The 22151-nt window shown below is 45.5% G+C and overlaps 1 protein-coding gene across 36 annotated transcripts in view; it reads right to left on the bottom strand.

The window, feature by feature from the left end:
* MAPK8IP3 (mitogen-activated protein kinase 8 interacting protein 3) overlaps positions 1–22151 on the bottom strand; it is a 72715-nt gene that overhangs the window by 3437 nt on the left and 47127 nt on the right. For 15 of the 36 annotated variants that reach the window (XM_027693750.1, XM_027693755.1, XM_027693764.1 and 12 more), the window contains 21 exons: positions 20333–20390; positions 19209–19361; positions 17755–17836; positions 15788–15939; positions 15113–15169; positions 14453–14623; positions 12741–12867; positions 11814–11909; positions 10485–10646; positions 9410–9575; positions 8791–8976; positions 8002–8185; positions 7126–7248; positions 6801–6881; positions 6087–6154; positions 4912–5060; positions 3928–4099; positions 3692–3805; positions 2273–2311; positions 431–610; positions 32–175 (listed from right to left, as the gene is read on the bottom strand). In XM_027693750.1, coding sequence (XP_027549551.1) covers positions 32–175; positions 431–610; positions 2273–2311; positions 3692–3805; positions 3928–4099; positions 4912–5060; positions 6087–6154; positions 6801–6881; positions 7126–7248; positions 8002–8185; positions 8791–8976; positions 9410–9575; positions 10485–10646; positions 11814–11909; positions 12741–12867; positions 14453–14623; positions 15113–15169; positions 15788–15939; positions 17755–17836; positions 19209–19361; positions 20333–20390 — 2664 coding nt within the window. The remainder of the gene's footprint in view (positions 1–31; positions 176–430; positions 611–2272; positions 2312–3691; positions 3806–3927; positions 4100–4911; positions 5061–6086; positions 6155–6800; positions 6882–7125; positions 7249–8001; positions 8186–8790; positions 8977–9409; positions 9576–10484; positions 10647–11813; positions 11910–12740; positions 12868–14452; positions 14624–15112; positions 15170–15787; positions 15940–17754; positions 17837–19208; positions 19362–20332; positions 20391–22151) is intronic. The other 21 variants (XM_027693757.1, XM_027693779.1, XM_027693759.1 and 18 more) reach the window with 8 other exon arrangements.

Genomic DNA, 22151 nt, shown 5'->3' with positions numbered 1-22151 from the left:
CTTCCAAGTGCCTCCCACCACAGGCACTCACCGATCCGGAAATCGATGTACCCTTCTCCTCCACTCAGCACGAGGACGTTCTTCAGCTTCTGCCCCTCGGTCTCGGTGGCCGCTGTGCTGGGGTTCTCCGAAGGGCTGTCCAACACGCTCCCATTCAGGGTCGCAAGGACATTGCCTGGGAGAGGACAGAGGTGCTGTCAGTGCCTCTGCTCAGCCTCCGTGCAGTTCACACACATGCAAACACGCCAGGCAGACAAGTTCCTTCTGCTGGTCAAATCTGGCAGTCGCTGCAGTTTAAACCCCGTGTGTGAGCCACAGCAAGTGCCAGTCGTGGCCTGCACCCCCGTCTGCTGCAGAGCAGCTCCAGTCCCCGCTGCAGAAGGGATGGCACAACAAGCCCCTGCTGAGGAAGTGCTCTGCTCATCCTTACCAGGCACAGAGACGAAGAATTTGACAGCATCTCGGTGTCCATGGAAACAGAGCTGCGCCTGAGCCATAGAGCAGTAGGGAATGAAGCTGCTGGCAGATTTGTCACTGTTGTCATCACCATACACGTGGATGACCCCGCCGGAGCGGCTGCCCTCTCCAGAGGTTGGTGAGGTCTTGTTGGCTGGGGATAGGGAGGAGGAACATCATCAGTAATAGCTTTGAGTCCCCTTTACAGAAGGGACTCAATCAAAGAGAAAACTCATGAGTCATGAAGGAAAACCTTTAAAGGCACAGGTCTCTTAAAGGTCTTATGTGAATGATGTGATGGAGGAGACCACACCAGATTACATAGTCCCTCTCGTTTAGACTAGGGCAAGCTAGACTGGTGTCCCAGTGAAGGACTCACCAGCAGTCATTCTGTCCAGCCTCCAGAAATCATCCACTGTCCTAGTATCAACCTTGGTCTTTTGTACCTGGCAGGGTATCCAGTGGTGTTCACTGTTCCCAGAGACACCTAGGGCACCTAGAGGAGAATTACTGCTATTCTCTGGATTGGTGAAGTTGCTCAGTTTCCAAGTCAAGTCCTTTGCTCATGCCCAGCTGTGAGCACACACGCTGCTGAAAGCAGTCTCTGGGTCTGGTGAAGCCTCTTGGCCCAGTCAAAGCCATCACAGAAGTGAAGTGAGTTCCTTCCTCAGTTCTTGATTTAACCATGACACCAGAAAATCAAACTACTTCAGCAATGAACATCTGAAACATGTTCACCATCCACAGCTTCCAAGGATTTCAAGGTGGGTTCAGGGGCCTGCATCTTTCATGTCCAGGCTCAGAGAATGTGAAAGTTTCCACTCACCAAGCAACAGAGACCAGTGCTCAGAGCTCAGAACAGGGCATGCTTTCCTTCTGCATACATCCACATCAGTACAACAGGAACAGCACTAAAATCAGGCAGCTTTCAATGAAGCTTGATTGCTTCATTAATTATCTGTAGTTCTGTATTTTGACTTGGGCTGGATTTCAGTTATTAAGTGATTTGGACAAAGGAGACTTTTCCCTATCAGGGTCAAGCAAGGATGGCTAGACAAGTACAAATACTTTGCTGGAGAAATGAGAACCAGTGTGTGTACAGTATATGGCTTTTTACTGCAACTTATATCAGATGCTTTAAAATGAGGAGACACGTGTTGACAGTGCTTCTGGACAGCCATATATATTTCTTTGAGTGAAAAAAACACCCTAATTTCTGACCCTGGAAAGGCATAAATTTGAACTCAGACCCTGCCTTAGCTGGGCAAACAAACCCAAACGGTTTGAACTTAGCTTTGAACAAACCCAAAGAGTTCTTCATGTTTATCAAGTCCTCTTGGGTTAAACATCTTGGTTGATGACTTGCAGCTGGCAGGTGCCACAGCACCTCCTGCCCTTGGCCTGCAACTGATAAGAGAAACATCCTTGGAAAAACAAGGATGACCAAGGAAGACCTTGGAAGAACACTCTACTCCTGCTTCCTGGAACCCTCTGACTGAATGAACCTCTCCAGTCCCCATCTCAAACCTGGCCTACCACAGCAAGGGAACCACTGATGAAGAATAAATTACTCTTGACAGAAAAAAACCAGATGGATGGCTGATGAGACAGTAAAAAATGTTTATAGCTTTGGGAAATGAGGATATTTACATTACTGTCTTTGGTTGCTTTTCTCCAGTGTGACTTAAAATGAAAGAGTGATGAGGAAAAATGGATGGAGAAAGCTGAACGGCAGGATGGAAGAGTGGGAGAGCGACTGCGACGGGAGGTAGGAGCAGAGGGAGTGAGAGCTGAGGAGAAGAGGCAACGGACTTACCCCGGAGCCCAAGGAGTTGGCCTCGGTGGAGGACTACAGCTAGGCACAGGCAGGGAGTGGGAACACAGAGGGGCACGGGAAGTGACGGGCAGGAGAGGAGAGAAGAAAAAGGTGATTACTGGGAGATAATTCAGGGGGCAACAGAAATAGTAAAAAAACCTAGAGAAACCACCACAGGAGCTCTGATGTAGTTCACACCTACACTGTTCTTGCTCACTTGGCTCTTATCTTACAGGGACAAATGTGGTATCGGAGATGGGAGAGGGACTGTGTCACAAGGATCCACTGCTACATTTCTAGTGAGACCTTCCTGCTTACCACATTTTTACAGGAACACCCAAAGATAAAGCAATTGGTTGACAGCAGGGAAAAAGCTTAACTCAGATTAAGGACAGCAGCCCCAAGACAGAATAGGCTTCAGAAAAGGGACTCAGAAATGAGACTGAGATTGCAATGCAGGAAGAGGACTGTGTCACTGCCCTCCTGGTGTCAGCCCCAGGCACATCCAGCTCCACTGGCCTCAGAGACCATCCCTGACTTCCAGGAGGATTACAAGAGGTTTGCTCCTTTTATACAAGAGCTATTTGCTTCTCAGCTTTCCTGTGAGCAGTGGTGAGAAAATGTAAATTTGACTGCTTTCCAGTGAAAGCAATTGCAATTAGCCTCAAATCCTACTCCCCCATGGTGATCTGGAACAGACTGTCAAAATAAGATGCTGATGGGCAGGTACAGAACAGGATTACTAAGAGCTTCAACTAAACTTCCAGCTCTGGAGATGCACCTATTTACTCCTACTGCTGGGTCCCCTCCCCAGGCTGGATCTGGTGTTAGGATACCAATTTCTAATTGACTGATGTAGCTGAGCCCTAATTTGAGTAAATCAAGCTTTTCTAAGGTCAGTTTCTGGAAAATACTGCTATGGAGATATTTAGATGTCTATGCCAAAATGAAATTTCCAGGGACATCTTCGTGGTGACTTCTCATCCCACAGCCTCCTTTTGGAGACTTATTACAATTCCCAAAGCTTTGTTTCTCCTGCTTCACAGTAGCTACAGAATCAGTTCATATCACTCTGCTCTGTCAAGGTCATGCTCTAAAAAGAAGACTGTAGGGATGGTAGAGATGTCCCCCCACCGGAGGAAATAGCTTCAACTGAACTGAAAAGGGCAGAAACAAATACCTGCTTGGTTTTAAATAGGTTACATCCATTCAACTGAACACTTAATTCCTTAATAAAGAAGAGTTACACCAAGTCCAGGGCTGCTCATACTTTGGGCTCTTCTCCCTGAACACAGCTACGATCAAGGGGTGTCAGATGTTGGGAAAGCATCAGCCTGCCTAAGCCACCCACAAGTAACACCCAAAAGCTTCTTTTTTTAGTGGGGGGATGCAGAAGTACCTTCAATAAATGCCACTTACTCTCTGTCAGGGGAATGGAGATGACGACGCCGTTCCCGGTGCCCACCCAAAGGCGGTTACCAGCAATGAGCAGGGCTGTGATCCGCACGAAGGAGAAACCCAGCTTTCCAGTGCCTAGGAAGCATGAATGAGAGTTGGGGAGTCAGTGATGGCTTTGGGCAAGGTCTGCTTTGGGCAAATTCTGCTCTGGTCTCAGTAAGTAACAGACCGCTTCCTGACAGGCCCCACTGCCTCACCCAGCATCTTGCTGACGTAAGGCTCAATGTCAACATCCTGCAGGTGCTGATGGCTGTGGGCATGGTAGAGCCTCAGGGTGGAGTCCAGACGGATGGAAACCCACACTCCATCTCCAATCCATGCCAGCTGTCGCACCTGGCTCTCCCGCCGAGGGTGGGCATCAAAGGATTTCTGAAATAGGTGAACCAACATAAGTTCACAAAAGGTTTGCCATTATCTACACATATACTCCGTTTTCCTCAACTGAGATCACTTGTTTGGGTTCCAAAGCTCTTGGAGAAGCTGTGTTAATGCCAGCTGACCACAGCAGTTTACTACATGACACAGAAAATCCCTCACTTGAGCAGCTTTGGAGAGTTGATGGTCTTTGCAGACCATTTCAGGAGCACGGGCTTTCAATGTACTTGATAGAAAAGGAAAACACACAACTCCAGGATAAATTCCAAAGATCAAATTGCCTTGGCTCACTGAAGTGAACTTCAGATCCAGCACTTCTTCCCTTCTTGACAGGATTATTTCAAGCACTCTCAGACAGATTTGTACCAACACCATTGTACTGAATTTCAACCCAAAGGCTCTAAACATCATTTTTTCCTTAGGTAGCTGGGATCACGGGGGCTTGCTAACTGTACTGTTCCTCTGTGCCACAGTGCCTACAGATGAAGCCTCAGACGATATGTGAAGGGTCACTGTCAAGCACACACCTATGTTTTGACAGTACGTGGCCTCATAGACTCATGTACTAGAGTAAAGGCAAAGAAAATGCTCAGTTTAGACTTATCTAAAGAATTATGCTCTGCAAAGGGAGGAAGGAATAAATACCTCCTAGCAGACTGGATCATAAATGACCCAGACTGACAGTTTGGGTTCTGCAGTAAGCAATGACAACCCAAAGGTTCTGCATTTCACACAGTGCAGCAGAAAACAGCTGTAAGAATAAATACAACGCGTGTGCGTGCACAGACACACATGTGCTCTCTTACCTCAATCTGCATCGTCTTTGGCTGGATAACATGGATTTTGTTCTTGTAGCCACACCAGACTCTATCGTAGACCACAGCCATGCAGCGAATCGAGTGGTGAGTGTGGCCGAGATCCATCAGGTGGTAATTACTGAGATCCCACTGGCCATCTGAGGTGAAAAGCAAGTGTGGAAAGATGCATCTCCACCATGACATGTCAGCATACAACAGAATCCTCTACCTTTCCCTGTATATTCGGGTATATAGGCTTAGTTGGTACTCAAACGCTCAGTTGGCTTATGTCTGTGACCTTCCCATGCCTCCATACTCCTGCTTCAGGCACAGACTTACAGTGATGAAACATGCAATAATACAGTTTAGTTTGGTGTCTAGAAGTGCTCCAAATCAGGCTTATTTAAATATCCTTTATTGCAGTGAAACAAACAGGCTTCTCTAACAAGTACAAAAACCAGCAGGAGAAGAAGACTTGAAAAGGAAATGGGCCGTACAGTCCTTGTAGTGAGGCTTCCTCACATCACAGACATACAACATAATTTCTTTAAAGTGTCAAACTCAGGATAAGGAATCAGATCTCCCTGCTCTCACTATTATTTCTAACTAACCAGGGAGATATTGTGTCCTTCACAGACAGGCAGTCTCTCTGTCATGAAGCTTTATCTTATTTCTGATGGGAACAATTTTGATGTGTCAATGGTCAGGCTTGAGCTCGTGACAAAGGCTGAATCAAAGTTTGAATTGCATGAACCCAGAATTCTCTATATTTCAGCTCGCTGAATGCACTGCTACTCAAGGAATAACTAAACTCTTTATATGCCAACATTAGTCACAGTTAGCAAATTCCCAAGTGCTGTCAGGTATGAACACAGCTAAGAAACTGCTCAAGCCATGGGGAAACAAAACCCACAGAAGTGAAGAGGAACAGAAATTGAATTTACCAAGTGTGCCTCAAGCAACCGCACAGCATATGTATTTCTAAAAGTGTCACATTTACTCCACATGTGCTACACAGCCCATACACACACGTTTTCGTTCAGAATAGCTCAGGAAGCAGTGTTAGCGTAAGCCTGGGATGGTTTAGGATAGCAATTATGTGTATAATAGCTATGTGTTTTAACTCTGTTTGTACTGCTGCACTTTCAGCCAAATTTTGGTTTCTCTATTACATTGATTCTTACCTTCTCCCCGGTGGAATATGGCTAGTGTTCCATCTGCCAGAGCAACCAGGACCCTCCCTTTCACATGCCTGAAATCACAGAACAGTAAATACTTATAAAAGCCTGTAGATGTGAGGGACTAATAAACCCTTCCTGCCATCCGTACACACGATCTTTATGTTGTCTCTACAATTCCCAGTCAGTTTAGCACTTGCAGGAACGTGCTCCAAGAGGTCACACCTTCATTGCAATAAGATCATCCCTAAATTTTATGTTGAGGAAATTCTTCTCCTTCACAATACAAACCCCATCAATTTCAACAAATTCCCCCTAATTTACTCCTCAGTGAAATTTTGCCTTTCTCTTCCCCACTCACTTCCTCCTGATACTGCTAATCATGTATTCACTAACTTGGGTTAGGGCTGGGTCAGGGCTGCAGTTGAGCAGGAAAATGGGTCAGTATGAGGCTTACCCATAACAAAAACCTTGGGAAACTTCCCTCACAAACCAAGGTACTTGGGAGAGCAAAGAAAAAGTTATGGCTGCCACATTCCTGGAATTGTTCAAGGCCAGGAACGTGGACTTGGAGTTGGAACAAGAGGATCTTTAAGGTCCCTTCCAACCCAAACCATTCTGTGGTTCTGTGAGTCTATGAAAAAGAGCTGCTACCACCCCTCTAAAGTATCACTTATGCCCTGAACCTTCTCCTGCAGGTCCCTTGGAATGGACACTTACACCAGGCTCAGCACAGAGTCCTTCAGCTTTATTGAGTGCAGACACTTCTTCCAGTTGGACACAGCCGAGTGCACATAAAGCCTGCGAGAGAAGACAAATTGGGGAAGGTGAGTAGCAGGCCCCACACCTTCAGCTTGACCAGGCTTGAGTCTTTTCTTCTGGTAGAAAATGAGGTTAAAACCCTCGGACTATGGTGAGCTGAGCAATGAAATGAGGAACAAAAACCTTCTCCAGAAACAAGCAGTAAACTAAAGGTGTGTGGACATGAAAAGCAGAGCCCAGAGCATGGAGGTGACAGAGATCTGCCAGCTCAAGGGGAACGCACCAGCCATTCTGAGCTCCCAGCCACATGGTGGGGGCAGCACTGGTGCAGGTCCCAGCAGCATCACTGGTTGGCTCCTGATCTGGCAGTGTTGTGCTGGGCTCCGTCTTCAGCTGCCCGTTCTCCCTGAAGAGGCAAAAGAACAGCATTAGAGGTTTAGCAGCAGCACTGCACAGAATGCCCTCCTAGGCCCACAGCCCGGCAGATGTGGGGCCTTGCAGGCACAAATTGCTTTCCGCCCTTTGGTGCTTTTTAATTGCAGATTTGCAATTTGCAACATTTCCTTCCTCCCCCGCCAACAAACAAGTACTTCAAATCTACAGACCCTCACTGAATGTTTAGAAGGGCTATTACACAAACAGTATCTTCTCTGTTCATTTCCAACTTCAACAGAAACATCTTAGAGCAACTTGGGCATTTAGGAACAATCTGTATCCGAGACGTCCACTCTGCTCCTCAGGCCCTCATATCAGACTTGTTTGTCTTAAGAATTTCTGGGTGGTGAATATTCTTTCTTGGTTACTTTTACAGCAAATCAGAGGTACTACTAGAATAAATCAATCATCATTTTTACACACAGATCAGAAAGTTCCTTCAGCAGGAACATGAAATGTGCATGTAGACCTGCCTTAACCACAGGTCTACCTTCATAGTGAGAGGTTAAATACTCGCACTTTAACAGTCTGCTCCAGGCTAAGCCATGTTTATTTTCATTTCATTTCCTTCCCTCCTATTATTCCATCTGTAATACTACTTGGGCACAAAACCGATAGAAGTCTGACACTCTAGCAGAAGACCAGGCTGCTTCTCTTATCCCAAAGCTTATGAAAACAGAGCTGATTAGTAACTGAGCCGGCACTCTGACCCCAGTCCTCCTACCCGTTCTGTCTGGGTGCCTGTGCTGGGACAGGGTCTGTGAACACGTGCTCGGTGAGGGGCCCGGCACGGGCCGGCGCCGGCTCTGCCTCGCTGGCACCGCTCTCTGGGACTTCCGTAGCCTCCGTTGCCTCCTCAGTAGACTGGGACTGGTTGATCTTCCCATTGCAGATGGGAGCCACCTCACCTGGAGGACAAGGAACAGTGTGAGACGTGCTGGAGAATGAGCTGGTGAGTTAACTACATATAGACATCAGGCTATAGTCAATTCTTTATCTTTCCTCGCCAAACTCAACCAAGCCCTGAGCCTGCGCCACAGACAGCAGCTCATCCAGCATCTTCTGCCTGGATGAGGAACAGAGACTATTTTAAAGTGAGGCACAATCTGTGACTAGCACAGCACCAGAAGGTCTCCAGGGCTGTCACTGCAGTATGGAGTCAGCAAGGGCAGCAGTGTGGTTTGTATATGAGCTTAATTGGCTTCCTAAGGCTCAGGGGAGAAAGCAATGAGAACAGCAGCAACTGTAGCAGGGCAAACATCTCACCTGTCCAAAATACTCTGCTGTGTGATCCCCACAGCCAGGGCTGCAGGATGTGGATTAGAGAGAAGAGGAGGGGTCAGAGGACAAATGTACCAAAAGAGCCTTTGTTCCTCCCGTACCACATTAAGAAACTTCTGGAGGCCTCTCAAGTGTTTAACTCAAGGACAGAAGGATGTGGCTCTAACACCATGGGCTCGTACAAGACTAGCTGTAATTGAACTATCACTAAATTTTATGTCCCAAAACTCACTCTGTCCCTTGTCCAGCACAGGTGTGTCCCCACGCGAGGAACAGTTGCTTCGTGGCACATTGCAGCGGGTCGCACAGCCCACCAGCGTGATCCCTGCCAAGACACCGTCTGCTCCGGCCGACTCCTCAGGATTCACATCCCCCTCCAGGAAGATCTCGCCTGGGGGATAGTCACTCTCACTGGCCGCTGAAGAGCAAAGAATAGATTCTCACATAAACCAAGTCGTCACTGCTCATTTAATGGAGCTGCACTCCTGAGGTCACCCTAATGTTGGGAGATGCTGACCCTTGGGGTTCACCATCCTGAGAGACACCACAGCTTCCATCAGCACCAAGGCAGATCCCCTCATCCCTAGCATCAGCATCCAGGGCAGGTACAGAGCCCTCCCAAACTCGGGCAAGGCTCACTCCTGTTCCCAAAAACCCATCTTTTGTTTGTGCCAAAGGAGCAACTTACTGAACACTCAACAGGGAGGGATCTCCACAACAGGAAGGCAAGATCTGGGTTATGGTGTTTGGAGGACACAACAGAGCCCAAGGATTAGTTCCCAAGTGAGGACATCTGCACTCCTCAGTGGGGCAGGTGACCCAGTGCAGACCCCAGCTTGGGCCCCACTCACCGGGGATGCTGGAAATGCAGAGCACGTGGGCATTGCAGACAGTGAACTGGTCCACCACAGTGCCAGGCTGGTTGGCATCAATGATCACGACTTTACTGGTGGACAGTGTGCTAGTGAGGATCCAGACACGGCTGGATGTGGCGTCCATCTCATGGAGCTCCTTTGCCTTTGGGAGAGCAAACACATGGGCCCAATCAGCGCTCCTCCTGGATCAGCCTGAGCCTCAGCAGTGCTTGGCAACATTTACACATGGTGTAATTTATATTAAATTATATATTCTATTCTATAGTTAATTTATTTTCTGTTTTATATATTTGTATATTAATTTATATTTTAATTTTTACTGATCTAATTTCATTCATATTGCTGCACTAGTACCCAGAGCACTGGACAAAGAGCCTGTCTGGCTCCTCAGGGCAAGAGGAATTTGGCCGCTAATTTCTCCGTTGAGATGTCTGACTAATATGTCTCTGAATATTCTTTCAGTCAGAACATCATGAGGCTGGGATGCACCCAGCTGATCATCTTAAGCAAGCTGGTCTCAGAAGCGTATAGGGCAGCAGTGTAAGACAGCGGTGGAGAAAAATCCCACAAACCAGAGAGTTGAATTATTATCTGCAAATTACAGCTTGCTTCTTTAGAAAATAAAAAAAATAAAAAACAAGACTATTAAAAACCAGAACTGGATTAAATCTCAAGAACTTCAACTTCTGGCCTAAATGGACTCACAGACTCTGTATCTCTGTTCCTTTAACACAGCTTTGCCTGAATCTATTTATTTTTTTTAATTTATAATGATGAGGACTCCATAATCTTCCTGGCAACCTCACCAAGCACTTATTACTAGGATTTTTTTCAAAACCCCAAAGGTTTCAAAAGCAAAAGTTGGAAAACTTTATCCTGGATTATTTGTCCCAAATCACACAGAAAGTTACAGAAGAGCCAGAAGACCACAGCCCTGCCCCACAAGTACAAGTCAGAGCATTTTATGGCGAAGTATCGAGAGAGGGGGCATGGCAGGGGATGGAATGAGAAAAAACATCAGAGGAAAAAAAATACCATTTTCTTTTCTGACCTTTTTCTTCTCAGGAGATGTATGGTTACTTTTGTTGTTCTCGCCTTCCACTTCCCTATCGCAGGTGAGGGGATCACGCCCAGGATCCAATTTCTGCCCATTCCCAGGCTCCGGTTCCAAAGGTCTCCATCCTGAGAGATTGACTCCAGCTGCACACCACAGCTAAGGAACAGAAACAGGAATCTGAACTAAGAATTCTGCAGGCTCCAGGGTCTCTTTGAATTTAGGCATCTTTGTAGAGAACTGTCAAATGTCAAATATCTAAAACATTTAATTGGAAACACAGAGTTCTTGCTGATTTCTAATAGAAGACAGTCCAATTTAAAGGAGGTAAGATAGAGGATCTCTGAGCCCCGCAAAAATCACTCCTTTTTAACAGACGTGACTAAAAGAGTTAAAGAAAATAATAAATCAGGTATGTAACTGAAAACAGGCTTCTGCAATGTCCTCGGTTTTTCCGACTCCAGGGTTCCTAAGTCACTGCAGCAAAGCAAGCCAGGACATGGCAGATGTTTAATGGGTTCAAACTGACAGTGGGCAGGTTTAGATGAGATATTACGAACAAATTCTTCTCAGTGAGGGTGGTGAGGCCCTGGCACAGGTTGCCCAGAGAAGTTATGGCTGCCCCATCCCTGGAAGTGTGAAAAACCATCTGCTGGTTTAGCTCCCACATAACCAGTGTGGAGTGGAAGCAACTCACTGCCTGTTTTCTGAAATCAAATCCAGCTAACCTCCTATGAGTTCTTTCCAGTGAGTTTTTTAGGAGAATGCTGGGAACATGACTACAGAAACAAATATTGGATTTATCTAAAACCATAGAGGAAAGATGCTGCACAGAATGTTATTCAAAGATCACACAAACCTTCCAGAAACAACAGCGTAAGAATATTCTTACAACTGAATCCTCAGGATGATTTCTAAAAATCATCTCTGAATGAAGTACTGACAAACTGGCTATTTCAAAACAAACAGTTACTTCAGGTAACTGTCTGTGGTACTTGCAGAGATGACCACCTATTCCCAACTGCCATTCTACTCAAAACATTCAAGTATTGATAGACACAGCTTCACAAAGATCTGCTCCAGATAATACTGTCCTGTTACCAGTAAATCTGCCAACCAGAATGAGCTGAGAATTGTGTCCTTAAAATACTTTTTCCTACATCCACTAGAAACCACCATTCAAGAAGAGGAAGCAGAAGATAGACTTTGCAATATCTAATGTCAAAAAAGTATAGACTGTTGTAGAAATTGCGAGTCTAGTGACCCAAATTCTTTGCTAATTTCATATCCCCTTTCTGGACTGCATGGTAAGCAGAGACAACATACCTTCATGGTTGGGTCCTTCTCTACTAGCGGGCGACAATACACAGGCACAGGGACGTTTTTCATGCGAGCATCTTCCTGACCACCATTGGGACTCAGCTGGGGGGAGAGAAGATGAAAAAGACAGTATAAAGCTGCAAATACCAGGATATGGCAAGAGAGATGTAATCAGCGTGGCAGAACTGATCAGAGGTGGTTGCTACTGAGGCTTCCTATCACATCTTGTGTGAATCAGAGTCCCTATGGGGAGGAGAGCAGTCCACCCAAGAGACCATTTCACCATCATCAGTGCCCCAACAGAGGCTACACATGGCCCTGCTGATGGAGAAAGGATGCTCCCTGCAAAGAGTCAGGACACTGGCGTTGCTTTTCATCGTGACGGCTGGGCTTGATGATCTTCAAGGTCTTTTCCAAACTTAATGATTCTATGATCCTATGGCCTGAATCTCATCCACTTTCAAGCCATGCTGGAAGGCTCCTCCCTTTCAGGCGGTCTCTGACCAGTTAAATGAGCCATAGGCCAACAAATGAGGCTGATAATGTTTGATTTTGTGTTACTGATGGGGAGAAGTGAGTGCAAACAGCATTTGTTTTTCATACTAGACAACTGTTAAAGTTCTCAGAGTATAAATGAAATAACTAATGTTCAAGCCCAATTATAACAAAGGAAATAAAAAAGAAAGGGCCGGGCTCTGGACAGAAAAGCTTAATTACTTTTGGTTTAGGGTAGGTTCTTTCAGCACCTTCATACAGAGGAATGCTCCTCCATTGACATTAATTTGATCTCTGTCTACAACTGTTATACAAACAACACGTGTACACTGTACCTCTTAATTAAATAGTTAATGACTAAGGCTAAGTTAATGACTGAGGTCATTAGCTAATGACTAAGGGCACCTCCCCTCAGCCTGTCCAGAGTGTGGTCCCTACCTGCTTGTACTTGGCTGGGAGGCTCCAGCCACAGGCCTGCAACCGCCCGTCGTCATTCCGCACGTGCTCCCGGACCTGCCGGTACTGCTCCCGCTTCTGCTCCCGGCGTGCCGAGGATGTGCAGTCACTGAGGAGAGAAGCACAGCATTACCTCTCCATCAGTGGTTAAAGACAGCAGCTGAGGATGAAGGGAGGGTGGCCAGAACAGGGGAGGGCACACAGAGCAAACCAAATCCAGCTGTGAAAACAGATGCAGGGAATCAGAGAGAGAAAAACTTTGTGGAAGAGCAGACACAGGCAGCTGTAATCTCTCTATCACCTGAGCAATGTGGAAGGCCAAGTCACTGTCATCATCACTTAAAATGTTCCAAGAGCCCTTCAGAAACAGGGAATCACCTTCCCTAAAACCAACAAATCTAAGAGATCACACCAATTTTTGCTGAGCTGTTACGATTTACTGATTAATGTTTCCACCAGGAAGGCATTTTGAGTTCTTCCCCTCCTCATTTATAGCCAACTATGGATTTTTCTGTCCATTTTTAGGCTTTCTGTGCTGACAAGGAAAATGGGCACTGGTTCCAACAGAACAACTCTAGCTTTGCGCTAGCAAAGGTTAAACCAAAAATTGATCTGTGAGCTTTTAGACATGTTTTAATATAAACAAAGGCTGTTTGAGTGTCAGCTCCAGCTCTCAACAGGTTTTTAAAGTATCATTATGAGATACAATCAACATCAGCAGAACAATCAAATCCAAACCAAAACTCCCTACTCATACACACAAAACAACATATTTACTTAAAGCAAAACCAACATCCTGCTGAAACAAAACACTTCGCTGCTCATGCTTCCTCCCACAGGGTGAGAAGGAAAGCACAAGCAGTTCTGACAGTGTGCAGTCCCACTGTGTAACACACTGCTGGGAAGTACTCAGATACCACAGCATGACTCTGAGATGTCATCAGAGAAAAAGACAGAATAAAGGCAGTGGGTATCTACAAGGGACAAATTTATCCTTCTAAAACAATCGCTCTTCTCTTGAGCCAGTGTCTTCTCAACAAATCCTTCTTATTGCAGAAGTTATCCTACTTTACCACCACATTCTGCAAAGTTCTTCCAAAAAAACGCTCCACATGTCAAACCGCACAATCTCGCAATGGCAGAACATACTGTGAAGTCAGTAAAGCACAAAAGAGTTTTCTCCCTTCATAACAGAGACACAAAGAATTGTGGTAAGACTCTGCAGTAGCAATACCTAGAGGCTCATTTTTAGCATGGTTAAGATTAAAACCTAATTTCACAACTTAAACGTGCTGTGGAGAGAACTTTTGTCTTCACTTAAACTCCTTGTCAAAAGCGTCAGGCAGACATTCCATCCCTTTGTCCCAGTGCTGCCATCACACTCCACCACAAAAAGCCTACTTCATTCCATCCCAGTCGGCAAATATGAGTGCAGAACTGGGCTGAGGCCAACTCGAGCTGCAGTGGTCCCTGCTGAGATGATCCATCATGGCCCGGAAAGCGATGGCCACAATATGTTTGGGAGGACAAGGTTTGCTGAGCCCATCCACGTAGTAACTGATGAGTGAAAGCTCCGGGAGATAAACCACAGGGGACAGAGACATACTAACATCACACAGTTTCTAAAGTGGAAACCAGCTTATTTTAGGAAGAGCTGCAGGGGGACCTGGCTTGGCACACAGCCCGTGACTCACTCGTCAGGGAAGAACTCGAGGGTGCGGCTGCCGGAGGAGATCTGGCACATGGTGTGGCTGCGCCGCTGGCTGAACCCCGCTGTGGTGGGAGACTTGTAGTGGATATTCACAGAGGGGTAGGTCCTCTTTGCTGGGGGAGGACTGGAGGAAGAGCTGAACAGACGGCTGAAGCTGGGGACAGAAAAAGGCCAACAAGTAAGAAAAAAGGTGCCTGGGGAGACAGACACCATAGATACACAAAAGGAGAAGCAAGAGGTGCGGGATCAGGAGCTGTAAGCCTATCACAAAAACTGCCCTACTTCAAACCCAGAGCTACATCCTCAGTTTGATTGGCATAAGGCATTTTTAGCTTCCAGAAACAGACACCTTCTGAAAACAGCCCTTTATTACAACTTACTGTGAGTGTATGAATGTTTTCATTCCAGGATATTCATGAATTTTTCGGCTTGTAAAACGAAAGCAATGCGGATGTTCAGATCTCATTTTAATCTCACTAAGGACAAAGGAAGCCCTTGAAGGCAAAAGGATTCAGCTAACAACACTTTCATCTGACATTTCATTAATGTCAAAGTCCAGTAAGTTGCTGTCTAAAGTAAGAAAGAGTAGAAATAGCAATACTTCCCCTTGTCTTAATCTTGCACAAACCACCAAAGAACTTACAACTGCCAAATGGTGGATTTCTTCTTCTCCTGGACGGACGGGTGCTCACGGGAAGCTCTAAGGACAAACACAGCCAAAGCAAGTTAATTTCAGCATCTTTACACAAGCTTCTGCCAAGCAGCAGGTAATTTCCATCAACGAAGCCATGTCAAAAGTCAGAATTCATTCTAAGACATTTCAAAACACACCAGAGAAAGGGATATGCACTGGCCTTCAATGCAAGCACACCCAAACACTTTTAAGTTTCAATGTTGACATGAAGTGCAAGTGTGTTCAATGTGAAGTTTTATCAATTCCCTGTAACACTGTCACTGCCACAGACAGTCTGGGAACTACAGACCCCAGCATTGCAGTCACTTCAAGCCAAGCCTTTAGAATTCATCAGTTAAAAGCAATACTCCTCCCTAGAGCTTCTCCCATCTTAATTAGCACATAAGAAACAAGCAAGACAAACAACTGCCCAGTGTCTCCAAATAATGGTCTCCAAAACATGAGATTTGCAGCCCAGGTTCAGGAACAAGAGAGAAAGAACTGGGTATTAGGAGAGAAACATCTACAGTTTGGAAAACTCCCAGCACTTCTCAACCCCCATGTTGGTAGGGGTTACATTGACACAAGGTCAAACACGGCCAGGTTCTGTCCTACACAGGGACACTCTCCAACACCCAGCCTCACCTGATCATCTCTGTCCACCTGACGGCCTCCTGGAGCTCCATCAGCCTCTCCTTGTACTGGTTGCGCTCCATCAGCACTCGGGCCATCTCCACGCGGGTGAAGCGCCGGCGCTGGGCAATGGGAATGCTGTCCTGTAGAGGGGAGGAGCACTGCTTCAGCCAACAAAAGATGGAATGGGACTGAGGTTAGTACAGGGCAAGTCAGGAGACAGACACATATTTGTTAGTTCTCCTCCTGTCCTGCCTAATTACCCCCCAATTTCCCCATATAAGGTGCTAGTTCCGGACAGTGAGCTCCAAACTACAGCCCATGGACCTCTGGGTGTTCTGCAAAACCATGGAAATTAGAATGAGCATCACCACCAGCTTGAGCACATGGCCCTCACACACACACATACACACAAACACGTCCCGCCTCAGGACTATTGCCAGCAAGGTGCTTTCAGAGTCTACAAGGAGTGATGAGAATTGACAGTGGTCCGTTGGTCCAGAAGTTTGGAAACCAAAGTTTTAATCCATTAGTAAAGCCAGTCACAAGCAGCAGGGAGCACCACATAATGCCATCTGTCCCCTCAGGAGGACTGGAAGAGGAGGTATTCTGTTAGTACAGATGGATAAAGGTAGGACACAGGAAACTAAGGAAAGGCCTTTTCATCTTTGGTGACACAACCTGACCTTCCAATGAGGGCACAGGTGGCTTTGGGTTGGCAAAAACAGGAATGAGATTCTGTCTGTCTCTTTTGAGGAGTGGAAAATGAGAACAATGTGGCTAAATTGGGAAAAATATCTGCCCAAAAAAAGACTGCAAGGATTTTGGGAACTCATTACTAGGGAGTGGCACTGGGTTGTGCTAGACTGTGGCAATTCCCAAGCTCAGCCTGGCTGGTGAGTGCTGCAGAGAGCTAGAACTAAATCATTATTACCAATTCATTATTAACTAATTAAATTAACCAATTCCATCTCCAGCCTCCTTGAACTTTGAATCAAACCTGTATGACCAGTCAAAACAAGAACTGTATAAATGAAAAGGAATTTATCAATTATTTTTTAAATTTAAAAGAAAAAATAGACCTTCTGTCAGTTCAGCTGAAAAAACAACCAGCTCTCTTCAGCAGCTCACCAGCACAACTTGAAAATGTTCCCATCTACCTAAATTCTCAACAGACCAAGTTCACCCCAATTAAAATCAAGAGATTTAGGCTTAGAACTGAACCTTCTCTGATACGCTGTACAAGTAAGAACACACTAACACTGACAAGCACTGTATTAAATTCCCTGTCCCAGCAGGGACACGTAAAAGGAAAATCTCTGTTACTGCTTTGGTTTGCCTTTTTTTTGGGCCACAGTTGGTGTTTGTTGAAAAGCCTCTATCCCAGTCAAAACAGTTTGAAGAGCTGTGCTAGAAGAACAGCCCATGAGTCTTCTCTCTCTGTATTCTGTAACAGGCAGTACTGGCTTTTGGAAAAGAATTAACAAGCAAAACGGTGCCGCAGCACTAAGACAAGGTGGCAGTCACTGCTGCAAGGCTGGCTGTGTAACCTGGACTTCACTGCACTATGTCCTCACGGCTACAGCTTCACTGCCAGCATGGGGACAGGTTCTTCTGGAGAAGCCTGATAGTTGTAACACCTGAGCAGAACCCCACTGCACACTAGAGTTTAATTCCAAGTTAGGAGAAGCAGATACAATGGGACGGTGCTGAGCAGGGCACTGCTCTGGCATTGGGCTGCAGAGGCCACATCCTGCGCAGTGCTACTGCCACTGGGTCGGCTGCTCCGCTGGGCCACATTCTGCTTTGGAACTTGTATGAAGATGTATTTCATGGTCATCAGCCACAACCTGTTCACCAGCCTTGCCCTCATCACTAACAAAGGCACATCAATCTGCATCTCAGGACATACATATGAAGCAATATAGGTAAGTATATCAACCCCCTTTCCCCGCAGGCATTTTAGTAATGTCATATACCAATTCTGTACAGAGATAGCTGCTTACATCCTCCACCTCCTCTTTGGGCTCTCGTCGGGCAACGATGGCTTCAGATTTCACTCTAGGAAACAGGAAGAAAGGGATCAAACCAGCAAGTGACACCATGGCTGGCCCAGAGGAAGTTTAGGAAGAGAACCAGCTATGGGAAAGTCTGGCTATATCCATCACAAGGGAGAGATCTAAACCACATGTACCAGATGTACAAATCAGGAGATGCTTCTCTGGTATTTTCCCTCCCTCTTGCAGCGTGAGTCTCCTAACAGCTTCACCAACATCACCCCGCTTCTTTCAAACATTTGCTGTGAGCACCAAAATACTGGAACAGTCCAGCCATTTACTATTTCTGAACCATAATTCATGTTAAATGTTTGATGAGAACGGGGAAAATGCTGGCTTAAGTGCTTCTTTTGGGCTGCTTCTGGTTTCAGTGTGATTCTGTGTGATTCAATGCAGTGAAAAAAGCCCTTAATGTGAAGGACAGTTTCCCAAAATGGTAAAGAAGAGAACAGCAAATCCCTGATTAAAAAATACTTAAAGTATTTGAGTGCTTTTAATTTCTTTAAACTCCCACATTATGAGACTCAAAAGGCATTTAAAAAATCTGCCTGTTTGCAAGACTACTTTCATTTCAGATATTCTGAACAATGAAGAGACCAGTCTGTGTTACTCCTGGTGATTCTGAGCTCGGAATACAGAACCTTCCAGATTTCAGCTGCAGAACAAATCCTGCCCTCTGCCCTGAGCTCCTGCAGAGTCACGCACAGACAGCCACAATGGAACTGTGCTGTTCTGAGCCCCGGGAGGCAGCCTTAGTATAGGGATGTGAAACCATCCCAGGCTTTGCTGGGCATTCAGGCTTTGGTTTCTCTTGTGTCAGAGGAAAATAAGAAGTGGGATCTTCCTGTATCGAACTTTAGAATCTCTTCTGCCTCTTCTCATTCTTAACAGAAGCAATGAAACAATTATCAACATGGGCATTTAAATATTGCTTGTGCAACTCTGCATGAGCTCTTTCAGTAAATGAATGGGCATTCACTTCTCTCAGAACTATCCTGGATGCTACAAGGATCAAGGTCTTGGCAGTTTCCTTCAAAACTATTGGTTTTGAAATTCCCCTTTTTTTAATTTTTGGTTTTTTTAATTGCAAATTGAAACCCTTAAAGCTCCACTCCAGGAAGCCTGAATTTGAAGTTGCTGCTGCAGAATCCTAATTCTGGGGAGGAAAATTCTGGTTTTCTAAGGTTCATTAATCCATTTCAATCCAATAAAAACAATGCAATGCTAAAAATATCTCAGCCACCTACCATCAGCCTTGTCCTACTCTGTAAGGTACCTTGGAATGCCAATGCTAATCCCATGAGTCAAATGAACAGAGGAGGTGGGTTTAGCACTCCTCAATATCAGCTGCCTGGGGCAGGGGGGTAATCACTCACCTCTTCAGCTCCTCCTCCAGCTCCTTGACTCTGGTTTCTATTTTGGCTTTGGCCTGCTTTGTTGCTTCCAACTCCCCCTTCAGCACCTCCTGCTCCCCAGACAGCTGGTCCACCTTGGCAATCAAATCATTCTTCACAACGTTCAAAGCATTTCTTAAAGGTGTGAAAGGCACAATAAGCAAAAATGCTCCAAACCTGGAGCTGTCCATAAAACAGACCTTAAACTAAAGTCACAGACACTACAAGGACCGTTGAAATGAGCACGTTTAACAATTCAGTCCAGCTCTAACTCATGGGAGATTAAATTCTGTGAAGACAGAAATCACCATAATTGGTCAGGATGAGGTTTGTACATTCATTCCTGTATCCTGACTCTCCTTCAGAAGATGGCAGAACACTGCAGAAGGCAGATGTAGGGTAACCTATTACCTGCGTAAAGTGCAAATCTATTTTTGTCAGAATGAAGGTCTGAAACGCGCCTTTCAAAACTGCTGCCATCTGCAATTGTGGATAATTGTGGTCGATGGCAATAGAAATATGCATTTCCAATCAGCTCCAAAATATCTTAAAATTATAAAATCAGCAACTTCCTATCACAGTAAGTTCTCCAGCTCTCCCCTGGGAATACTCTGTCTTGTCTTTCCTGGCTGTTCAGCCTTAGTAGCTCATTTGCCAGCCTTTCTCAAAAACTAACTCCATTACATTGTCTGCTTCTCCTCCATCAACCATGAAATCTTTGAGAACTCTCCTCTCACAAAATTTTCTTTTCAAAGAACAAACCTTGCAAATAAAAACTTATGAACAGAAACATCCTCACAGAGGCTCAGACCCACAACTGGATTCCCACAGAAGTTAATTTAAAGCTTGCCATTGATCTCAGATGGCATCAGCCCCTACTAGCACATGCCCAGAGGCTTCTCCCAAGTGCCTGCAGAAAGGAAACGGTTAGGAAATAGCTCAGGAGAGCAATTCCTCTTCTACAACTGAAGGAACAAGTATTCAGGAGAACCCATCAGAGAAACAAGTGAGGCCCTGTGAGGCAGGAGTTCCGGCCAAGACCTACTTCAAGGTGACATCTTATTTACAACCAGGCAGGCAGATCAGAGAATGCGACAGTTCCTTACTTGGTCTCCAGCAGCTGCGAGTTCTCCAACAGCAGATTCCCCACTTCTTTGCCCATTCCTGAAAAGAAAGGCCAGGCAGTTTTCATCTGCTCTCCTAGAAACATGAAGCTTTTGTAGCACTGCCTGACTCATGCTTGAGGAAGAGAAATCACCTTTGTTAAGCTTCCCTAGGCTCTTGTGTCCTGTAGGGAGAGTGGAGTGTCTCTCGCTGAATGACCAAACAACACCACCAAAGACACCTACGTGTCCTGTAAAGAGCCCAAATTCAGACCTAGCTTCTCATCCCGACCTTCACAGACCTCCTTGAGAGGGACAGAGGGGAGAGCTTCCCTAACACCAATCAGGGCAGTCAAGGTGGTAACTCCTGGTTCAGCCATCAGCTATTGCAAACGTTTTTTATCATTCCTCACAGAGAAAGAAGGTTGAGTTTATGGTTTTTTTACAAAGGACAGCAGAACACTGCCCAAGTTGCTGTCCTGATCTGCACACCAGTGATTTTTTTCCTTTCCTAGTATTAGCCAAATTTTCTGTTTCTCAGTACAGATTTGGGATCGTGACTGCGACCAGTCTCATGCACATGAAAGGCTTCCCATTACCAGCCTTCTGCTAGAGCAATTTTAATAGGACTGCAGCTTGTCCCTTGCTCTATCTACCTTGAACAGCTTTCTCACAGATGTTTAAAATGTAAAGTCTCAGTCCCATCACTTCAGACCCACACTCAACACCTACACCAAACACTCTGCACTTGCCCTTGGGCACCCCTGTACAGCTGCAATCTGCAGACTGGGTTACAAGAACGTTGACAAATCTGGGGCTAAGAGTGAAGGTCAAATTCTGTAGTTCATAAAACCAAAGGAGTTTAGGGACCAAAAGCATTTCTGGGTTGTTTCCTGCTGCCAGGGACTTGCTGAGTCCCAGGGTCAGCTTCTGCCTTACAGAGGGGATAGAGGCCACTTGAGAGCTGAAGGCAAAGAGGCCTCTCCCTGTTGGGGGACAGTGCTGAGCGGTGCAGCTTGTCTCTCACCATGGGTCCCAGAGCATGAGGAAGTCTCCCCCACCATCAGTGTTTGTGCTGCAGCGCTCCTTGTCTTGCCCTCTGAACTACCTCTTCCTTCATAGCAAAGATATCAACAGTTTTCATGATATTTCATTTGCCAATTAATTAGTATTTGCGAGAAAATTTAAAAAAAACACAAACTTTAAGTAAATGAAAGTTAGAGGAACATGGCAGCACATGAGAAGTGAGAACACGTCACAACACTCCAACATACAGATCCTCTTCCCACAGTTAAATGGGATGAATTTATGATGGCAAAAGCAAATTCCCAGCAGGAATGAGTAAGAAGTAGCATTTTCAAAGAACTTTTGAAAAATCAGTAGACAGATAATTAATCACTTTGATGTTTCAGGCAATGTGTTCTTTGGATGCTGTGTCAAAGAATATTCCAACAGCACAAAAGTGGGAAACACTAACTGCAGTGCAAACTCCAGGGTATTTTGGGTTGGTAAGGTGAAGGATCTATAGCCCATTTTTTTGTGGCGTGCTCCTTGTTGGTCAGAAGACTCAGAAGTCATCTGTTTATTACACTATTTTCTTGCTAATTTTAAGTGACTCTACAAATAATCAAAAAAATATTTAGCCTGTAAGGCATTAAATTGGCACAAGGTGCTGAGGGACATCAAGGGAAATAGATCATCCCCATCTTTTTGGATTAAATCATCTTCCTTCCCATTCTTGAGTCATACATCCCTCTCTGCAGCTGTTTTTGGGAAAGAAAGGAATTCTGGGGAAGAGGATGAGCTATCATGCCAGAACACA

Source organism: Neopelma chrysocephalum, unplaced genomic scaffold, assembly GCF_003984885.1.
Source record: "Neopelma chrysocephalum unplaced genomic scaffold, ASM398488v2 Primary Assembly neopelma1_93, whole genome shotgun sequence".
NCBI lineage: Eukaryota > Metazoa > Chordata > Aves > Passeriformes > Pipridae > Neopelma > Neopelma chrysocephalum.
This window is presented reverse-complemented; position numbering and strand designations above follow the sequence as displayed.